Source organism: Pelecanus crispus, chromosome Z, assembly GCF_030463565.1.
Source record: "Pelecanus crispus isolate bPelCri1 chromosome Z, bPelCri1.pri, whole genome shotgun sequence".
Taxonomy (NCBI): Eukaryota; Metazoa; Chordata; class Aves; order Pelecaniformes; family Pelecanidae; genus Pelecanus; species Pelecanus crispus.
The window spans coordinates 85,070,257-85,090,525 of record NC_134676.1 but is presented as its reverse complement, the minus strand read 5'-3'; the positions used below and the strand labels follow the sequence as shown (position 1 = coordinate 85,090,525).

General features: G+C 40.6%; 1 protein-coding gene across 1 annotated transcript in view; it reads right to left on the bottom strand.

The window, feature by feature from the left end:
* Positions 1-14,280, bottom strand: part of RHOBTB3 (Rho related BTB domain containing 3) — a 30,308-nt gene extending 16,028 nt beyond the window's left edge. Inside the window, exons 1-4 of the mRNA XM_075726985.1 lie at positions 14,273-14,280; positions 12,119-12,335; positions 4,058-4,250; positions 1,559-1,710 (exon numbers count right to left, since the gene is read on the bottom strand). Of these exons, the coding sequence (XP_075583100.1) occupies positions 1,559-1,710; positions 4,058-4,250; positions 12,119-12,335; positions 14,273-14,280 (570 nt within the window). The remainder of the gene's footprint in view (positions 1-1,558; positions 1,711-4,057; positions 4,251-12,118; positions 12,336-14,272) is intronic.
* Between the last annotated feature and the right edge of the window lie 5,989 nt (positions 14,281-20,269).

The window sequence follows — 20,269 nt, the reverse complement described above, 5'->3', positions numbered from 1 at the left end:
ATGCATAGCAGTCAGGTGCAAGTGATGGAAATAACAAAACCATATATGAGCTCTTCAGCTTGCAATTAACCACCACCACACAATGCTACCATGTCCTCTGAAGAAGTCACATTACAGGGTAATCTTTGTGGGCCAGGTTTGTTTCACTGGGACAGACTACAGGTATCATCACTGCAATAAAAATGTACCTGAGGGGAAATGTTCCTTTTACAGGAACAAAGAGGCACAAAGGGTGGATCAATTTGAGTTAATGCATGTCGTAAATGCTTTTATCACCCAAGGTATTACTGTAGCACATATAATGCTTTCTAAAAACTAGAAAAATACTCAGACTGGACCAGATGTTGAGTGGATTCCTCAATTTTAATTGGGCATGAATGGATCCAATGAAAATTGGCTAACTGTTGTGCCAGATATTCCAAGCTACTATCAAATCCCATGGAAACACACTGTACTTATACACCAGAGACAACAACAGTACAAACCATGTGAAATTACTGTGCCAAAAGAACTGCATTTTTTTTGTTCAAGCCCAAATGCCACTGGGAAAGTAATTAAAAGGTTCAAAAAAAAGGCTAACCTTAAAACACCTCCTAAAATTGAAAATGAAATATCAGTGTGAAATAATTTTGTGGAGAAAACAAATAAATCTGAAAGGCTGTATTTAGAAACTGCTCAGTGGGCTTTCCTGTCTTCAGGAGAGTGGAAAAAGAACAAGCTCATTAGAGGTGTGACATTTTAACAAGTCTCCCAGCTTCTGCCTTGTTCAGCTGTGCTGTGGCTGCCCTAAGGCTCTGCTCAGGGTTGCAAACTGTATCACTACAAACTGAGCAACCACAAGAATATGCTACAAAATCAGGCAATTCAACAATCTTACCTGTCTCACTTTACAACAGCTGTGAGAGTTTAAGCAACTAAAATAAAAAATATCAGGATAGAATGGAATAATTCAGGTTGGAAGGGACCTGTTGAGGTCACCCACTCAGGGCATCTGCTCAAAGCAGGACTCATCTTCAAAGTGGGATGGGGTTGTTGAATGCCTTGTCCAGCTGGGTTTTGATTATCCCATCCCAGCAAGAAAAAAGGACAGGAATAGGAGGGGGGAATTTATTGCAGTGTGTAGTATGGCTTTCGTAAACCTTCCTAGAAGGTATTTAAAACTAGAGCAACCTTGGTACTGCCATTTCAGCTAGCATCCTGGAATCACAGAATGGTTTGAGTTAGAAGGGACCTTAAAGATCATCTGGTTCCAACCACCTTGCAGTGAGCAGGGACACCTTCAACTCGATCAGGTTGCTCAGAGCCCCATCCAACCTGGCCTTGAACACTTCCTGGGATGGGCCATCTACCACCTCTCTGGGCAACCTGTGCCAGTGCTTCACCACCCTCAAGGTAAAAAATCTCTTCCTTTTATCTAGTCTAGATCTAGCATCAGTGAGAACTCACCCTCAGTGGGAGGGCTTGTGGTCTGCCTCTGCTCACTCTCCAAAGCCCTGACATCGGTCATGCACCTCCCATGTGTGCCACCCTGCCTTCAACCCAGGGGTTTCTCACTCACCACTCCTCCAAAGTACTTCTGTATGTAGAAGTCATTAAGAGTGTGCAATTCAAGGTAAGTAGCTCCTAGTTCCTTGGCCAGCTGCACTCCCTCAGAGGTGGTGACACAGCTTCTCCTGTCCGATGTGCACAGGGGGCAGGTGCAAGGCACTCCTGTGGTGCAAAGCCATGCAAAAAACCCATTTTTGTAAAAAAATCCAGAATACTTACCTTCCTAAAAAAATGTAAAGTGTATTACTTACAAAAGAACAGAAAGGGAAATGGAAACATAGTCATTTTATAGTAAGAAATCTATAATTACTGCAAAAAAAATGAACTTATTATTAATCAGTTCAAAATATCAGCTGCTATACAAAGCTCAGCTTACATTACATTACCATTATTATATATTCAGTTTGGTGAAGGTGGAAAAATCAAGCAGGACTTCCAGAAGTCAGGTTTGGCTTAGGACCTCAGTGTCCTTATAAGCACAGGTGCTGTACTAGCCGCAGGTGTTACCATTTGCTAATGTCACCCTTAAACTTGTTTAATCATTGCAGCCTCTCTGTGCACAGTAATGGAAGGGAAAAATTTCCACTGCAGTCCTGGCTGTTGCAGGCATGTTAGTACTGCAGAATAAGATTTCATTACACATATTTTACATATTTTTTTTTTAAGCCAAAATAGGTCATTTTTGAAGATTATGCTGGTTAACTGATAAAAATCTGTTAGCTGCCATGGCTCAACTTCACTTAATGCCAGTAAGAACTTGCCAGCCATGGATGTGCATTCAAATGTGCCGTGCATGCTCTACATTAATTTTCTCTGCTGAGACATATGGATAACGTGTAATAACACAGCTCTTTTTTATTTCTTTTGGCAGCACCATTTGCTACTACAGAGGATTAAGATCTTAGTAATTTGTATGAGCAAACTGCTGTGTTCACACATACCTCCTAGAAACAAAAGGGCTCTGTGTCTGCACGGAAGTCTGCTCTGGCAGATCCCAAAGTGAAACTGCAACTGAAGAGCCTGACTTCTCCCACAGTCACATTATTTTGGGAGGAAGACAGAAAAAAAAGGGGGAAAAGAAAAATGCCAGTAGTGGAGTCACTCAGATTGGTGGTATTATGTGCTTAAATAAAAAGTGCAAGAAAAGGTGTTGGGGAAGACAAACATTAGTTTAGTGAGACCCTGCCTTTAGGCTGGCAGGTTTATTACCCCTGTATAAACCAGAGCATGAAGACATTTAATCATTATCAGTGAGTTACTATTGGGAAGAAAATAAAGATCTAATTGTTATAGAGTTCTTTAACAGTCCTTTCTCAATCACTGAGCAAAAAGCAGACCCTGGCAAAACTGAGCATTATGGCCACAGAAGACACACTTTGTGTAGCTCAATATTTCTTTGTACATTATAAGATAAATGTCTACATCTACATCCATCAAGTCCCTTACTCATAGCAGGAGGGACGCTCAGAAACACTTGTTTTAGTCAAATTTCAAAAGTAAAAGACAACTCACAGGCTCAAGTTTTGCATTCATTGCTTTAGAAAAAAAAACAATTAAAAATCAGGCCCCATGACTAAAAAGACCATATGAAAAACAACAAAAGCACAATGCAAAACATTTGGAAATACAGAATAAAGTTTGTATGTTTGTTCTATTGGTATCTGTGCTATTCCTTCTGAACTTCATTTCCCTGATGTTAACAGACAGAAGTTTCTAATGTCTACCCAAACCATGAACGCGTTCTCACCAGCATTGCAATTGTCAGCTGCTGAACACTTTGTAAGTCCACGTGGTCCTTCCACAGTTGAGCAACTTTGATTTTCATGTTGATTAGACAGCAACATCAACAATTTCATGCTAGCTAAATATTCCGTGTAAAATCAATTTGCATTGCTCTCATAGCAGACTACTGATCAGCCTGGACAGGGCATTGTGCGAACGCGTAAGCTAAACTATAGCTATACCATAGCTACTCTGCCATGACAGGTCAGCTCTGCTGACACAGCAGCACGTGGCACTTTGTGGTACCCAAAAGGCTGGTAAGTCCATTTATCCAACAACATCCTAGAGAATTTTGAGGCTTTTCACACCCTGTCCCCAGTGGTTGCAAGCTGATAGACTTAGTTTTAATCTCATACACTAGAGATATTTTATACCTGAGACATGACCAGAGAGAACTCATAACCATAGGGTTCATCTCATACACTCAAATGTATGCTGCTTATTCCAAAGCACTAGATTTAATCCCCATGTGTGATGGCTCCACAAGAAGAGTCATTGCAGAGGTCAAAGCAGGATAGGATGCCTTTCATTGCCAGGGTAATTAAGCATAACGTTCTTGCCAGTACACCAGTCTACAGAACCATATACATGCACATATTACTGTCATCCTGACAGACTAATTGTTTCTGTTAACAACTTGGAAAAAAAATCAGCTTCTACTGGAATTACAGCATCTGTAACTTCCAAGTGAGATTTTAACTATTACCACAGAAGACTGGATACATACCGTTTTTTCTTGCACCAATAGCAGAAATTATTACTGGAACTGAACGGTGGTTTAATGCTTTTTTTATCATTGGGGCATAACTGTCCTTTAGTTCTTGAAATGAGGCCTTGTCATTGACAGAGTATTTAATCACAATAATATCAGCTCCTCCAATGAGACTGCAAGAGGTGTACCAGTCACTGTCAAATATATCCTAAACAGAAAAAGCACTGATTCAGATTTTCCTGTCTATAAAGGAAAAGGTGAACTATTCAACAGTCTTAATGCAAAATCTTACAAAAGCATTCTTAACTGATAACTTAATCTCTCATTTGAAGATGTGAAACAAGGAGCAGAATTCATGCTTTATAATTTCCTTATTTGGAGAACAAGTCATTCATTATAATAATAAACCTCTTCTATGAATTCAGGAATTCTTCAGGAAGAGGAAAAAATAGGTTTTATCTAGGAATATACTTTGCAGGAAGAAAATTTACGGGTTTAATTACTTAACTTTAAAATGTTTTTATTAATGAAACAAAGCAGCTTCAGTGGTAGAGGTTTGTAGCAATTCATACAAAACCATTATTTATCACAATATTTTAGGGAAAGGGTTACACAGAACTATGCTATGTACCTATGAACCTTTAAATACAAGTTTCATCAGCTGGGTGTGATTTTCATTTGCTTTGCAAGAGCTTCCATGTAGCTTTAACAAGTGTTAATGTCTTCAGGATAAGGACTTCAATCACATAACTAAACTTTTTTTTTTGACTTCACATTCAATTTGTCATTGTTCTGTGCTTTAAGTGTAAAACTTACATTCTAAAATTATTTTGTATCCCATTAATTTACAACTGTGCTGTAACCACATGTAATATACAGTTATTACTTGTATATTTGTCATGAGAACTGTAATTTCACAATTTTTGCTGTACGTAAAGGTAGCTTATAAATACCAATGAAATCCATGGCTTTGCACATATGCTCAATTGAAAATTCTTGACGGAAATCTGGAACTGGTCCAGAGAACTAAAAATCAACTAAAAAGCCTAAAATACTATGACCTTTGGAACAGAGAGACCTTATTGTGGCCTTTCAATACTTAAAGAAGGCTTATAAGAAAGGTGGGGAGAGACTTTTTACCAGGGCCTGTAGTGACAGGATAGGGGGCAATGGATTTAAACTGAAAGAGGGTATGTTTAGATTAGATAAAAGGAAGAAATTTTTTTTTATGAGAGTGGTGAGACATTGGAACAGGGTGCTCAGAGAAGCTGTGGATGCCCCATCCCTGGAAGTGTTCAAGGCCAGGTTGGATGGGGCTTTGAGCAACCTGGTCTAGTGGAAGGTGTCCCTGCCCATGGCGGGGGGGTTGGACAACAGGTAGCATGAAGTTGACAGAAATGTATCCATTGGCAAATATTTGTCTAGACTATAAGCGCACATCATACCAAATTTAGGTCTTGTCTTTACAAAGAAATATCAGGAAATTAACTGAAGGTACAATAGGTATTCCCATTAATTTCTTTAACAGATGTTCTTGTTTTGTAATACGAAAACCACATAAATTGAGAAATTATCAAGAATAGATATTCAATGATTCACCATGTTCACAGAGCTTTAAGAGCACTGCTTTTGGTATTTGTTTTTTCAGTCGACTCAGTTAGAAACTGTTATAATCCCAGGCTAAGGAAAATCTCCCCTAGCATTTAACAGAATAATTTAAGCTGTGCTAAAAATATAAAGTTAACACATAAAGTTTAGCACCTGTAACAGTAAGACTACCAGCTACAATGCTTTGAGACAGCCAGCTAGATGGGTATTTGCAGAACCTGATCACATAGGCAAAAATTGAGAATTTTCAAGGGACAGCTTTAATAGGTTTTAGCTGATGAAGATCTCAACAGAGATTTTAGTAGGGTTGTATACATTTAACACAATAAGGGCTTAAGAGAAAAATACAACACAAACCAAGAAATAATATGAAATATTTACTTGTCCTATGCCAGCAGACAGAAAGCATAGCTGTTCCTTTGCAATTTCCTTCTAGCTGCCTGTCTTCAAGCTCAGCCCCGGTTTGCACATGCCCATTCTATGAGCTCAGTGATAACCAGCAATATCACCACTGAGATTTAGCACACAGGTGCATAAATACACAAGAATTCTGCCATGAGTTTAAGGATTAATAATAAAAAATATTTATGGAAACTTCTTACAGAATGTAATATGTATTTTTTACATGTTGTGATATGTTTGTATATGGTTTGTAGCTCCCTCCACTTTACAATGGAGCTAAATGTCTAATGCATTATGACATCATTTCATGTTACAAAACAGAAAGATTTTGGGAAGATTTTGGTGAACATGAATACAGCCATGCCCAAGGAAAGAACCAACTCTGACCCTTACCCTTAGCTTCAGCATAAACCTAGTCCTGACCTACAGCAGAGGACAGGGCTCCTAGATACCAAAGTGCGCTGAGCTGTGGCTCCATCCTGACTCCAGCCCCACCAGCAGCAGAGGACAGGACTCCAGGTATCTGATACACAGCCAGACATGCACTCTGCTCTGGCCCCAGCCCTCATCCTGGGCCTCCAAGGAGAGTATTGTCCAGTAAAACACCGGTCTAGAAGACCCTCCATGCCCTAAACCCAAGCAGTGGCAGCTCTAATGCTTTTCTCGTTGATAGGAATCTCCACAGAGTACGCTGAAGTAGACTTGCAGTTGCATGTGCATGCTCTTGCATATAACACAACAGCAGTTTAAGAAGTCAATATCATATAGCAAAAAAAAAATAGATTTTTTTTTCTAATGAAAATAACACTAATAAAAAAAAGTAGTTTTATTTTGGAAAACAAAACAACACCGAAAAGAAGATATGGCCATTACCTCATATGATTCCCCCACCCTTTTTGTACTTAGCCCAATTTGCCGTATTTCTGTCTCTGCAGGTGTGGGGAAACCTAGCAAAATCCTTACTGAAAACACCCACACAGGTGTGCAAATACACCTCTTTGTTTAACTATTAGAGGAAAGAAATCCTATGGAGATGTGGTGCAGGCTGTAACAGCTTCCCAGGTGCGTGTGGCTGCATGTTGCAGCAGGTCTGTGGAGGTCTGTGCTTTCCACCACCGCCCTGTGCCACTACTGTGTGTGTCTGTTAATTTTATCAAGAAGGATTTTACCAAAGTTTATGAAGTTCTGGTGGGGATGGACCCCACTTTACCAAGGCAAGAGCCAGCCAGGGTTACATCAAGAAGTGAAAAACGCAAAATGTGCCAACAAACGTCTCACGACACCCAAGTTCTGTTACTGTTCTGTGGTTTCCCTATGCCCTCACCTATTTGATTTAACACCCAGAAAGCCCATTCTTGAAGACGGATGTTATGCTTAAAAACACAGAGGAGAAAGACATGTTCCCAGAGGTCTTGGTGCAATTATTTTCATTTTGTATCAGCGTAGCATAGCCTGGTCTGTTCTGGGAAAATGCTCCAAAACATCTCTGACAATGAAGGGTTATTTGCCCAAGGCGTCACTGAGACAGAGCACCTGGAGTCTCAGGCAAGGCTAAGCTAGTTAAATTGATTACCACTTTTAGGGAAGCTTTCACACAAAAATGGCAGAGGGAATTTCTTCAGATGATGAACAAGAGTTCAGATTCAGGAATAACCTTCATTCCAGGCTCCAACCATGAAATTTATGTAACAGCTATTCCTCATCATGCTTCCTGCCCTTGGTACAGTCCATTTCCCATGACAGCCATTGACAAAAGGAAAAAGTAACTGCATAGCTAAGGATATTATAATATGACCTTATTAATTATAATTATACTCCTGTCATTATTCCTCTCAGGACTTACTAGAAAAAAAGCTTCATTCTTTCCTTGCATGTCTCCATTTTACACGTCTGATAATATATTCTGGCCATTAGTAAATCATACTTCTCAAGCATTAACATTGAAAATAAAGCCTTCAGAGGCAATGAAGACATGAATTTCCTACACAATCACATGACCCCTCAAGAGGACAATACTTGCTTTGTTAAAAATAATTTATGAATGCCTTTATGGAATGGCAGTGAAATCCACTGTGCCCCTGCAATGCCCACACTCTTTCTAAAAGTTGCTCATAAATGTCCTCATGTCCACCTAGCCCAGCCCTTGATCTGGGGCAGGAGCAATAGCAAATGCTCTCTGGGGGGAACAAGGGAGCCTGGACATCCCCAAGGACCCTTCCCCTGGGATTTCATCGTGTACTACTGGGAATATTGGAAAGTTCATCTCTCGCTACGATCCATTTACAGACCCATTCTCCATTAACAGAGCCTTCTTTCCAGTGATGCTTTCCGCCTCACATACCAGAGCCTTCCACATTTTTTCAAGGTTTTTCTGCAATTTCTAATCAGTCAGGTCTACAGCAGAACAAATTTTGCGGGAGTACTCTCCTTAACCTACTAGTCTCCTGAACTTATGCAGCTAAGTAACCTGCAACACAGACGGAAGTATCTTCTTCAGAAATCAAGGGAATTCAGACCACAACCCTGGAATGCCACTTTTGTTTTTCACTTGAGGCTTTCCAAACCAGCTTTAACTGGTTGAGTTGACCCCCAAGAAAAAATAATTAAGGCTAGCATTGTCCTGTGTTGTCCTTTCATAAAGTAATTTAATGATATTTGTAAAAAGCAAAAATAAAGAATACCATAGGGAAAATAATTTACCGGGATACAATCACTCATTGTAAACTGCCAAATTCAGACAGCCAAGCTTAAAAATGAGATAGGATGACATACTAAAAATGAAAAGTTGCAATTTTTAGTTTTGTACTGAAGCAGTAATTTGACTTGATTTCTAAAAATAATAAATAAAATTAAAAAGTGGATCAGATTCCTTTACCTTCAGACATGTTAAGGGCCAGCCAGCCTAGCCAGCACAAGGATGCTGATGGAGGGAAGAAGCCAGGTAACTACAGCATGGACGATACCATAGACATAAGAAAGCTCACAGGGTTCAAGGAATTACTACTGTTGGAGCAGTAAAACAAGCAGACAGAAAAACATGGAAAGACACAGGGAAAGAGATTGTTGAAAGGGAGAATTAAAAAAAAACAATGCACAGAACACCTTTTCACTAGTGAGTCCCATGGAGGTCTGCAGCTCTGTGCAAGCCTCTGAGCAGGCACTGGCAAGTCCCTAGAGGGTACAAAGACAGCACAGCATCCAACCCTCTGCAAGTGCTGAACACAGCACAAGGCACTCTCCAAAACCCAGCTGCTCTATTTTCTCCTTTTGAAACATTTCTGCTACTGGGAATGTGATGATATCAGTGATTCTCTAGAAACTGGGCAGTTTTCATGAACTAGGGGACAATAAAAAATTTCTGGAGGTATTGTTCCCTGAGGGGGAAAAAAAAAAACAAAAAAAAAACCCCAACCCCCAAAACAAAACAAAACAAAAAAACCCAACCCAAAACCAGGTGGCTCACAGAGGAAAAAAAATTAAAAACGACAGTAAGACCCCCAGCCCAGGGAGGAAACTCTCTCACATCCATATAGTACTGCTCCAAACAAGAGATCAAGGAACAAGAGAGGTAACACAGGTAGGGGGCACTCACAGTGAAGTTTTCATTCTGCCATTTCTTTTCCAGCATCATAATTAAATTAATCAAAACATGAATTATAGCTCCTATGCTATGCTTCATTCTGAAGTTGAGGAAGATTCACTTGCCATCAGATATCCAGTTTGGCAGCCACCTTCAGTAACCATCAGCTTATAAAATATCGTGCTCACGGTAGCACTGCTGCTGTTTCACCAACCACATGCCCAGCAGGATGATGCCACCATGACAGCGTTCACTGCATGGTCCAGACCTTTTACCTTTCTCCAACCCATCAGCACATGAACACTTCAGCAGCTGATGAAAAGCCTTGCTGCAGCCCTTTGAAAGAGATATATAGTACATAGTAAGACGCCCAATATCATAGTATCATCAGGAAGAGTTCAACTGAAGACGCTTGAGCTGTTGACCCCTCCTGCAGACTCAAGAGAGTTGAGCAGTGTCCTGGGCTGACAAGACACGTGCAGCAGCCGACTGAAACACTAGCAAGCGCACCCTGTACACAGTCTATCTCACAGAATAACCTGCCCATGCACTGGGGAGCTCTACTTGGTAAACTTGCATCCATGTTGCTTTTCCAGACTGATAGGTGTAGAGGACAAAGAGCAGTTTGCAGCTCTTGAGTTTGTGGAGACCCATAGCTATCAGCGTACTCAGTTGCCAAGTCTATGTCTAGGACTGGCTTGCCTTAATCATATGGATTTAATCTAGATCAGATAAAAATCTCAGGTAAAATGCAAATGCGCCTTTACATTATGCTCAGACGATAGAGATGGAAATAATGCAAGGTCCACTACACCACCACTTCTATGTTTCAGTAACGTGCAACAAGAATCCTTTTCCATGAAGAACATGATGTATTAACAGCAATTGTGCTTCAGGCAATGTCAGTCAATGTTTCGAATTGTCATGTACCATTTCCCCAGGCTATGAGAGGAAGAGTCCTAAAATGACCACCGTGACGTAGCAAACGTCAAGCATCCAGGCTATGGGAAAAAATCCTATTCTGCCTAACCCTAGCAAGGAGACAGCTTCATTCAGAACCAATAACCTCCTGCAGAGTCCAGTCCAGCTATCTGAGATGTCTTCTACCAAGCAAAAAATACCAATTACTCCTCATCATTTCCAGTAATAAATCTCCTGCCTCCTTTAGCTGAGAAAGGAAAAAACAACAGGCCTCAGAAACATAATGCTTCAGGCAGTAACAAGCTAGTTTTTCAAGGGCAAAAATTATAAGGTCTCCAGAACTGAAGAACCTTGTTTTGTAGAAAAGCAAATGCAAATAAAATGACATAAAACCACATGAACCACATCTCCAGTCTAGGTCCTTCCTTCTGCCCTTCTCTAGCTATCCCTCCCTGCCTGCCTGCCTTCCCCCCATCCATTACCAACCCCCAATTCTCTGAAACACCCTTTGAAGTTCTACAGCCTTAATTTATATTCAGGAGCTTTTACTCATTGCTGTGCTCAAATGACTCCAGCAAACTGCACGTGCAGGTCACATGCAGCTTTGAAGGTTAAAACCAGGATTCCCCAGTCCATCTGAACCAGTGTCTGTAAATGCAGCTGACAAAAAAGCATGAGAAATAGAAAACAGAAGGATAGGTAAACTGGATCATTCTGTTTTAAGATTACAAACTTCTGATCATGTATTTCTGGAACAGTCAGGATTCCTGCAGATTGCAAAATAAATTTCCTTACAGGGCTGCAAAAATCAATCTAAGGATAGAATTATGGAGCTGAAACTGATTATTGTTTTAACTTCTAAAAGCTGCTAAGCTTAATTTTTGTAACGCTACTAAGTAGTCATTAAATGTGTTTTAATTTAGATTATCAGCATCATTTCTTACATAATCATTGATATGCTCATACTCATAACTAAGTTACCACACTTACTAACAAAAATGCTGACAACCTGGAACAGTGCCAAAAGCCTTTTTAGTTACCTTCAAAACAAAGGAAATAATGTTAAGATGTGATTATTCATCATAACAAAAATAAAATTACTCCCTATACTGCATTTTGCAAGACATCGGATCTTATAATCTGTCATTTTTCAAAGCTGGAAAACTGATTACCTTTTCATTTTTACAGAAAAAAAAAGTAAGTTTTGTTTTATTGTTGATAAATATTTGGAGAGAGTACTTACAATGCAGTGTCACAAAAAAGGGGTTCTTGTTTACATTGGGATTATCCTCAGTAAAATTTTCACTCAACAGCACAGTTGAAAATACCACCTTCCTACACAGGAGGTGGGCAGCAGCTTGTTAATGAGAAACTTTCTGCAGCACCTTCAAGACTTTGCAGCATTTGCCTGGTTACATTTTATATGCTTTTAATATTTGCAATAATTAAAAGATGAATAAAATCCCAGAAGAATGAAAATAATTTAAAATTAGGATATATTTTTATTTGATTAAAACATCTTACACTGTTAAGTGCAGTTAAAAAGATTGAGACTGATCTCTTACCCAAACAGGACAGTCGTGTACCATCAGTCTGACATTTCCAAACACGCAGGCTTGATACTCGGTAAAAACTGGGTTTCCAACGTGACTGGCAGACAAGCTGCTGTCGATCTGGGAAATGAGAGCACTTCTCCCAAGATAGCTCCAGATCAGGCTCGGCTGCTGATTGTCCTCAGAAAGCCCATCTCTTTCATTCCCAAAGGCTGCAATATTAACCGACCTAAAATAAAAATAATGAAGACAAAGCTGTGTTAACAAAGATGAAGGGCAGGGATAAGAGAAAAAAAATCCCCTTAAATCAAAACTAACATATTAATCCTTCCAAATCCTCTTCCCTCCCTAGATTTTAACACCGCCTGTAATCAACAGCAAAATCACATACATGATCTCAAATCCAACAGCAGGATGAGAGCAAAGCAGAAAAGAAACCTGGAAACGCTGCTTGCATTACAAACCCCCAGCTGGCTTGGCTTTTTATATGTCCAAACTCATCCTCGCTGCTGTGACCTCCGGGGCTCCTGCTGCATTCCCTCGCCTGTGGCCAGCGTGGCTAACTTGGTGCCGGCTGCTCCAGGCAATGGATTGCAGCCGCACGCCAGAGCTGCAGCAACAACAGCAACAGCAGCAGTAGCAGCAGTGGCAGCAGCAGCCCAGGCACTGGTGGCTGCTTTACTCAGCAGCTGTAGGTGAACTGAAGGCGTAAGGCATGCAGCTGGCCGCTCGGTCACGGCCATCGCATCCTGACGTCAGTAAGCAGGAGCACAGCACACGCAATGGGCAGAGCGAGCTGACGTTTCTGCAGAGCCAACACGATGCAGCCAGGTCAGCAAAGGCAGACAAAGGCGCTCGAGCAGAGTTTGCAGGGCACGCTTCTGCTGCAGCCCTGCAGAAAAAAGAACAAGATCATGACACCAGGTCGCTGCCACAGCTCATCTGCACCAGAGGAGAGCCCAGCACCAAGGGACCGTCACAGCTGAAGGAGAGCAGTGGACCAAATCCTCTGTTAAAGTACTATTTTAAGCAAATAGTATCTATTTTTTCAATATTAGGCTGATAATTTCTTAAATGCCCATGTAGATTTTTTTAGTGTTTATGTGCTGCTTAAAATGCAGTTTTCAAAAAGGATGATCTCTAATTATAATAAAATAAACACAAATACCTGGAAACAAGTCCATCCTGAAATGGCATGTTATCTGTCAGATACCATTATACACATGAGAGTAAAAAACCAGAGTAAAAATATTTTAGGCACATTTCATGATAAACAAATACCCTCTATTATGTGAACATATGCTGCTGTTAATCCCACAGGCAAGAACTCATTCAACACTGGTCTTGATACGATTATCCACAGAATAATTAACAGACCTTTGCCTGCAACAGCCCATACTCTGAGAAAGGTACTGTTCCACTATTGGCAAATGTGGGAGATGACAACTGATGCACTGCCAAAGTTTTATACCAATGTTGTATTGACTGGCCAGGCCATTTTTAAAAATCATAAGCATTGCTAGCTGTTGTATGCTAATGAAGTCAGGTATTACCTTTTATATTTTTATTTTTAATTCTATGGAGCCCACTGGAAAATAAAACCAAAACCAAACATAAAACAAACAAACAAAACCAACAGAAAAATTCACCAACATTTTTGTTTCCCCATATTTTATCACATTCCAGTTTCTTCTGCTTTTTGATCTCGTTTTGCTTAGAAAAATAAGACAAATGACAGACGGGGGTTTTGGTGTGCCACCCCCCCCCCCAAGAAAAAGTTTCAATCCATGTTTCTTAAGTGAATTAAAAAAATATAGACAAACAAAGCAAGCCACTGTTTTTTTTCCCCAGATGATGCCCAGACTGTAATGTATCATCCTCCACATCCAAATCCTCAGTAGCGTCCAAACACTGGGTATATGAAGTTCATTTCATGAGAGCCAACATATTCAGAGACATCACACTCTTTCAACCATGTCTATTAATGTACTTTTTAAAGGGCACTGAATATCCCTTGGAAATCTTGAATTTGAACTTGTAGTTGTCTAGATGTTGAAAATGAGGAAACCTTTGAGAGAAAAGGTTTTTTACAACACTAGTGAACAAAACCTAGCGTAAATACATACATACACACACACTTGCGCACACACAAATATATATACTCACACGTACATACATATATATTTACCCACATATATATATTACATACATTTACATATATTTTTTATATATATGTACACGCATGCATGCGCACACATAGTTGTAACAACAGGAAAAACTGGGCTGGTAAATCTGGCAGCCCTAGTGAGAAATGACCCAATTAACCCAAACTCCAATTAACATAACTTAGTTATTCCTGTGGACCTAGCCCCGCCCAAGGGTGCAAAGGGCAGAGGTACCAGCAGAGATGGAGGGTTGCAGAAAACACTTGTTTTCCTCTCACTCCTTCTTTGAACCACCTGGGAAACTAATTAGGACTGCAAGAAACATTAATTCTGGCAAATTATGCAGATGGTGGATGTGGGATTCATCTCACCTGATGAAGAGAACTTGAAGCTTACAGCACTAAAATACCGTACTGTTTTAGTAACACTTCAGCAATCAGAAGATTTAAAACAACATTTGAAAAGCAAGCTTTAAAATTAGATGAACATGCTGTCTGTTATTCTGTGAAAGTAGGTCCATAACCCCATTTTCATCTGCATTGCTGAGGGACTGTGTAATACATTTCAAACAAACAAAAAAACAGAAAAGGAAATGAGTTCACTTCTGCAGGGTAATAAACATCACGAACGGAGAAGTTGCTTGGTGCCGCTACCTCAGATGCATTCTGCAAGTTATGTGGGCACTGCAAGGGAAAGCCATAAAAGATTGTTTAACTGAGAGAAGAGGATTATAGAGGATTGCTTGACTGTTCCTTGTTTGGCAATCTGGAAGTTGAATATCTTATGATCAGCAAACATTTCAGCAGCAGGCATTTGCCATTGCTGCTGACATACAATGACAAAACTGCAGAAAAGGGAGTCTTTGACAGGGTTCAGAAAACAATGGCATATTTGGTCTTCTGCGTTTTACGCAGGAACATTATTATCTTGTTTCAAATTATTTGTGTTGAAGCTTTCCAGCAAGTATCTTAGATAAAGCAATGAATACAAATACGCAGTCTTTGCTGACAAAAGAGTAATGACATTTTCCATGGCAAGGAGAAGACTGCAGCCAAGTCACAGAGGAGGATTTTTTTCCTTGTGGATGCTGTAGCCTTACTTGCACTGAATCGCATATTGGACACAATATCACAAAGGGGACAACATTTTCAGGGCAGTGAGGGGACCTAATGCACTTGAATTCAAAGTTGTTGCTAAGCCCACTCGTTAGCTGAGCCTGCACACCGCACAGAGCTGCTGCTGATGTTATGAGCAGCTTTAGGTGTATGAGAAACTATGTTGTTCTAGGAAAGGTAAATTTCCATTTTTTTTTTCAAAGATAGAAGGTGGGTCCAGATAACACATTTTGGTGAATAGAGGTGTTTCCTCCTAATGTTGCAAAACATAACTTGTGATAAGCTTGACTTTATTGGGGCTCATCCACACTACAGAGATTGCTGCTGCAAGATCTGCTAGCCGAGGCCTCCCACATGGACAAAGCATGAGCAAACAAAAGCAGTTTTTATGTTGTTGCAGCCATCTGCCACATTCAAACCAACAAAAGCAGCCTGTGGGTGGGAAAGTGAGGAATGAATGGCAGGACAGAGTTACGGACCACTAATATTTTTCCATATAACTATGCCAGAAAAATAGTGTAGGGCTGATCAGGTTTGGAAGAAAGTTTGGGTTTTTTTCCCCGCAGGAATAATTGAGCCAATTTTAGAGACGGCACAGGCACTCACTGCCAGACATTACTGTCCCTGCAGCCTAACACATTTCACTGCTGACTGCTTCCCAGAGGTCACTGATAGAGACATCAAGGAAAAGCACCACAGATCCCAAGGATTTTGTACTGAGTTGTGGAATTGCCATCCTTGGAGGCATTCAAGCTTTCACTGGAAAAGTCCTTGTGCAATCTGAGCTTATTAGACATGCTTGGAGTGGAGGGTGGGTTAGATGACCTCCAGAGGTCCCTTCCGACCTGAATTATTCCCTGACTCCACGAATCCCCTCCCTCCTGGAAGTGACTGCTAGGCCCTGTCCTTCACTTCCTTTTCTTACACCAGCTTTTAACCCAAAACCCAACCTCCCGTCCAATCTTGTGGCAACATAGTTTCGTTACAAAGTTTAATAAGCTTTAGAAAAAGCTTCTCAAAGGCTTTTTGAAAATGCAAGAGGATTATTATGCCCACACGACCCCCTTTATCAGCATACTTACCGCCCTTCCTCCAAATGCCAGTGATGCAGGACTTCACTGGAGCTTCTCCAACACCCTCCCAACAGACCGTGTTCACCTGTGTGTCCCTTGATCTCATTCTCTATCACAGACTGTGCCATCTCACCAGGAACAGCAGCCAGCCCCGTTGCTTTGGCATTCCCCAGGCCCCGCTAAAGCAGTTTTCGAACCTACTGGCAGCCTCCAATGGCACCTCCAATGATAGACAGACCCCAGACCCAGTTCTGTGGTTTCTCATCTGAGTTTCTGAGGAACACCCTCATAAACATTATCCACTCCTGGGTACTTATTAACTTCTACTTTTTCTAGTTTTACTGTATCAGATCAAGTAACATAATATCAGCCCAATATTGAATCAAAAGTATGAAGGGGGTGGAAACAGATCTGATGGGAGGAGAAGGAGAAAGGAAAATGACACTTTTTCAATGTAAACCAGATCCAGTTTGTAGCAGAACAGAGCTGTGAAAGCAACTACTGAGTTGTGGAAAGCTGCTAACACAGTGAGGGTGAGCCATGCATTACCAGCTCTGCTGCTGCAAAAGTCCAGTGGAAGGACTGCCCTCCAAGCTTGCTGCCTTCGGCAGTGAGGGAATGAGTCCCCGTATCACAGGCAGGGGACCCATCTGCTGCCTAGATGCCTCAACCTGCTGCAGAGACGAATGTCTGAAACAACACTACATGCTGCAGAAGAAGACACCCTGTTCACAGTGGGAAGAGTTCCCAGCTTGTCGTGGTTTATCCCCAGCCAGCAACTCAGCTCACGCAGCCGCTCGCTCACTCCCCCTACCCTGATGGGATCGGGGAGAGAATCGGAGGAGTAAGAGTGAGAAACACTCCTGGGTTGAGATAAGAACAGCTTAATAATTGAAATAAAGTAAAATAGTAATGATAATAATAACAATAGAATAATGATAATAACAATAACAATATACAAAGCAAGTCATGCACAATGCAATTGCTCACCACCCGCTGACTGATACCCAGACAGTTCCTGAGCAGCGATCGCTGCTCCCCAGCCAACCCCCCCCAGTTTCTATACTGAGCATGATGTCATATGGTATGGAACAGCCCTTTGGCCAGTTTGGATCAACTCTCCTGGCTGTGCCCCCTCCCAGTTTCTTGTGTACCTGGCAGAGCACGGGAAGCTGAAAAGTCCTTGACTAGCATAAGCAGTACTTAGCAACAACTAAAAACATCAGTGTGTTATCAACATTCTTCTCCTACTAAATCCAAAACACAGCACTATGCCTGCTACTAGGAAGAAAATTAACTCTATCCCAGCCGAAACCAGGACACAGCTGTAGACGTATAGCTGCCCTATGTAATTCTCATGTTGTTGTTTAACAAGATTTATTAATTTCTTTAGCACGCAGGTCAAAGGATCAAAAAAGTACTTTATATGTTATTTCTGCTGGTTTAGAAACAGTTTAGAAACATCACCTCGAGGTGGACATGGACCATCACGTCATGCAGAGGTGCACCACCCCCAGCCTGCACTTCCAGGACAGCCTGCTATGGTTCTCCTTGCTGAGCCTTATTGGCTGGGCCTGGTACTGAGACTGAGCTATGGGGAGAGGTGGGCATGGAGCAAGCACCAAGGGGAATGGGGAAGGGGCAGGGGCTCCCTACCAAAGTAGTGGGGAAGGTCTCTTCTGGGGTGGCCCCGCCAGACGTACTGATCAAACTGCTCCACAGGTCTCTGCTGCCTGGGTGGCCCCTTCCATGAGGTGCTTGGAGAGGCATGGGACCACCTTGGCAGGAGATGCTGCTGTAGTCTGGGAGCAGGGAAGGGATGGCATATGATCAGCATGTTTCAAAAGTTCTGGGCTATTTCAATCCACTATATGATCCCCTGGGTAACTGCTTAAGACTGAGTGACCCAGTGCATCAATTCTACAGGGAGAAGTGCCTCAAAATGACTTAACGTGATCCTGCAGAAGCTCTGCCCTTTGCCGGCCCACAGTTTTGTTCAGTAATGTATAAAGTTTATAGTTTTTCTTACTAAAAACATATTACAGGGGTGCAGATAGTATTCATTACATCGGGTAAATGAAAATGATCTCATAATGTCAGCTAAACATGTGAGTTAATGTGCATTTTAAGAAGAGAAAATTAAAGAACAAAGATTATATCTAGATATGCAAATAACTACCCTGTAGTATATGCATAACAAAAACCGTTATTCACCTATCAAAGTTGTAAGTTCTCAACGAGTCATAAATAAAACTTCACTGGGAGTAAGTTTCTGTTTAAAGTTACCTTCTAACTCTTTTTATACAACTGCACTTCTCCAGAATTAAAAGACAGAGCAGATTGTTAATTAGCTTTCCTTATACAGGTGTTGAACATCTTCCAAGTGGTATTTGGATGGCCATTTAATCTTTGAAAAATTGTTTTCATTTCCAAAAATCCAAAGATCCAGTTCAGATCTGTGCTTTCAATCAGCTGTTTGTTTATTTATTTATTTATCTATCTTATTTCTGCTTTCTTATTTTTCCTGCTGTTATGATTTTATAGCTATTTAATGCTCCTTCCAGTTCTCACTAGTTCTCAGCCTCCTCTGCTGTTCATATGCCTCTAACGACAGAAGTATGTATCAAGGCAGCAAGAGAGAGGATGATCCGTGTGTGGAAACTGAATGTTTTTCATGGATTTGAATGTTGTCCTTACTGCATTCACTGTAATAGAAAATCCCTTCATTTTAGTCTTATAGCTTCTTACATTCTTCTGCACTCTTATATTACTTATTGCAAAACTGGAGCACGCTCTCAAGAGGTATTTGGCTGCTCAGGAGCCTTTGCTGGGTGATAAACTATACATACAATGTGAGAAATGGCAAGTAATAAAAGGACATAAATGAAAATGTCTCTATAAATAGATTTTTTTCTTTTCTTTTTTTTTTTTTTTAAGAGCAGAAGCCAATGAATGACTATTTTTCTGCCTCACATCCTGGGTATATAATGCATAGTCACAGAAGGGTTCCTGTTTTGGCTGTTATTGAGGTCTCACTACTAAACAGCCTATTTTACAAAACTAATAGGAATTTACAATCTTCAAGGCTTTTCCACCATCATTCCACTCTAGTCAAAGTTTACTACTAAGGGCTTAGAGATGGACAGCTATGGACAACATGACCCTCTAAGCGTTGCTTCCCCTGGAAATCAGTCTGGCAACTATTCCCTCTGAAGAGGAGGGAGATGGAAATCCACAGCACTGTGTCATTTTTTATTTTCACAATAATTTCTTGGAATTTTTGTTGTTGTTGTTTTGGGGTTTGGGGTTTTTTTAACTTGAAGTGTGCATCTGCACTAAATATCTCACCTCTGAAATCACTAAGGAGGACCAGGACATATTTGGCATGTTTTCAAGTAAAAGGTTTTCAATAAAAAGCTGACATTTCTGAATGCCAGCTCTCCAAACTGAAATGGAAACCTTGACTTAATCCATAAATCAGTATTGTACCTTTAGGTTTACTTTCTCTAAGTTGAGGTAAATAAAAGTAACGACAAATTACCTTGTATTTGTTGTTGGACTAGACTTCACACAGATATAAACTAACTGATTAGAACTAGATATTTTGTGGTAACTAGGTTCAGTGTTTATTGCTTCATTAATAGTATCGTAGTTGCAAGAAAATTGAGGCCAAAACTCCACTGGTCAGCATGAAAGATGGTCTGCTCAGAAACAATCAAAATACCTTAGCATTGAGGGCCTAAACTTTTCATATTGAAAAAAAAAAAAGAGCAAGAAGAGGAATTTTCCTATATTATAACAATATACTGT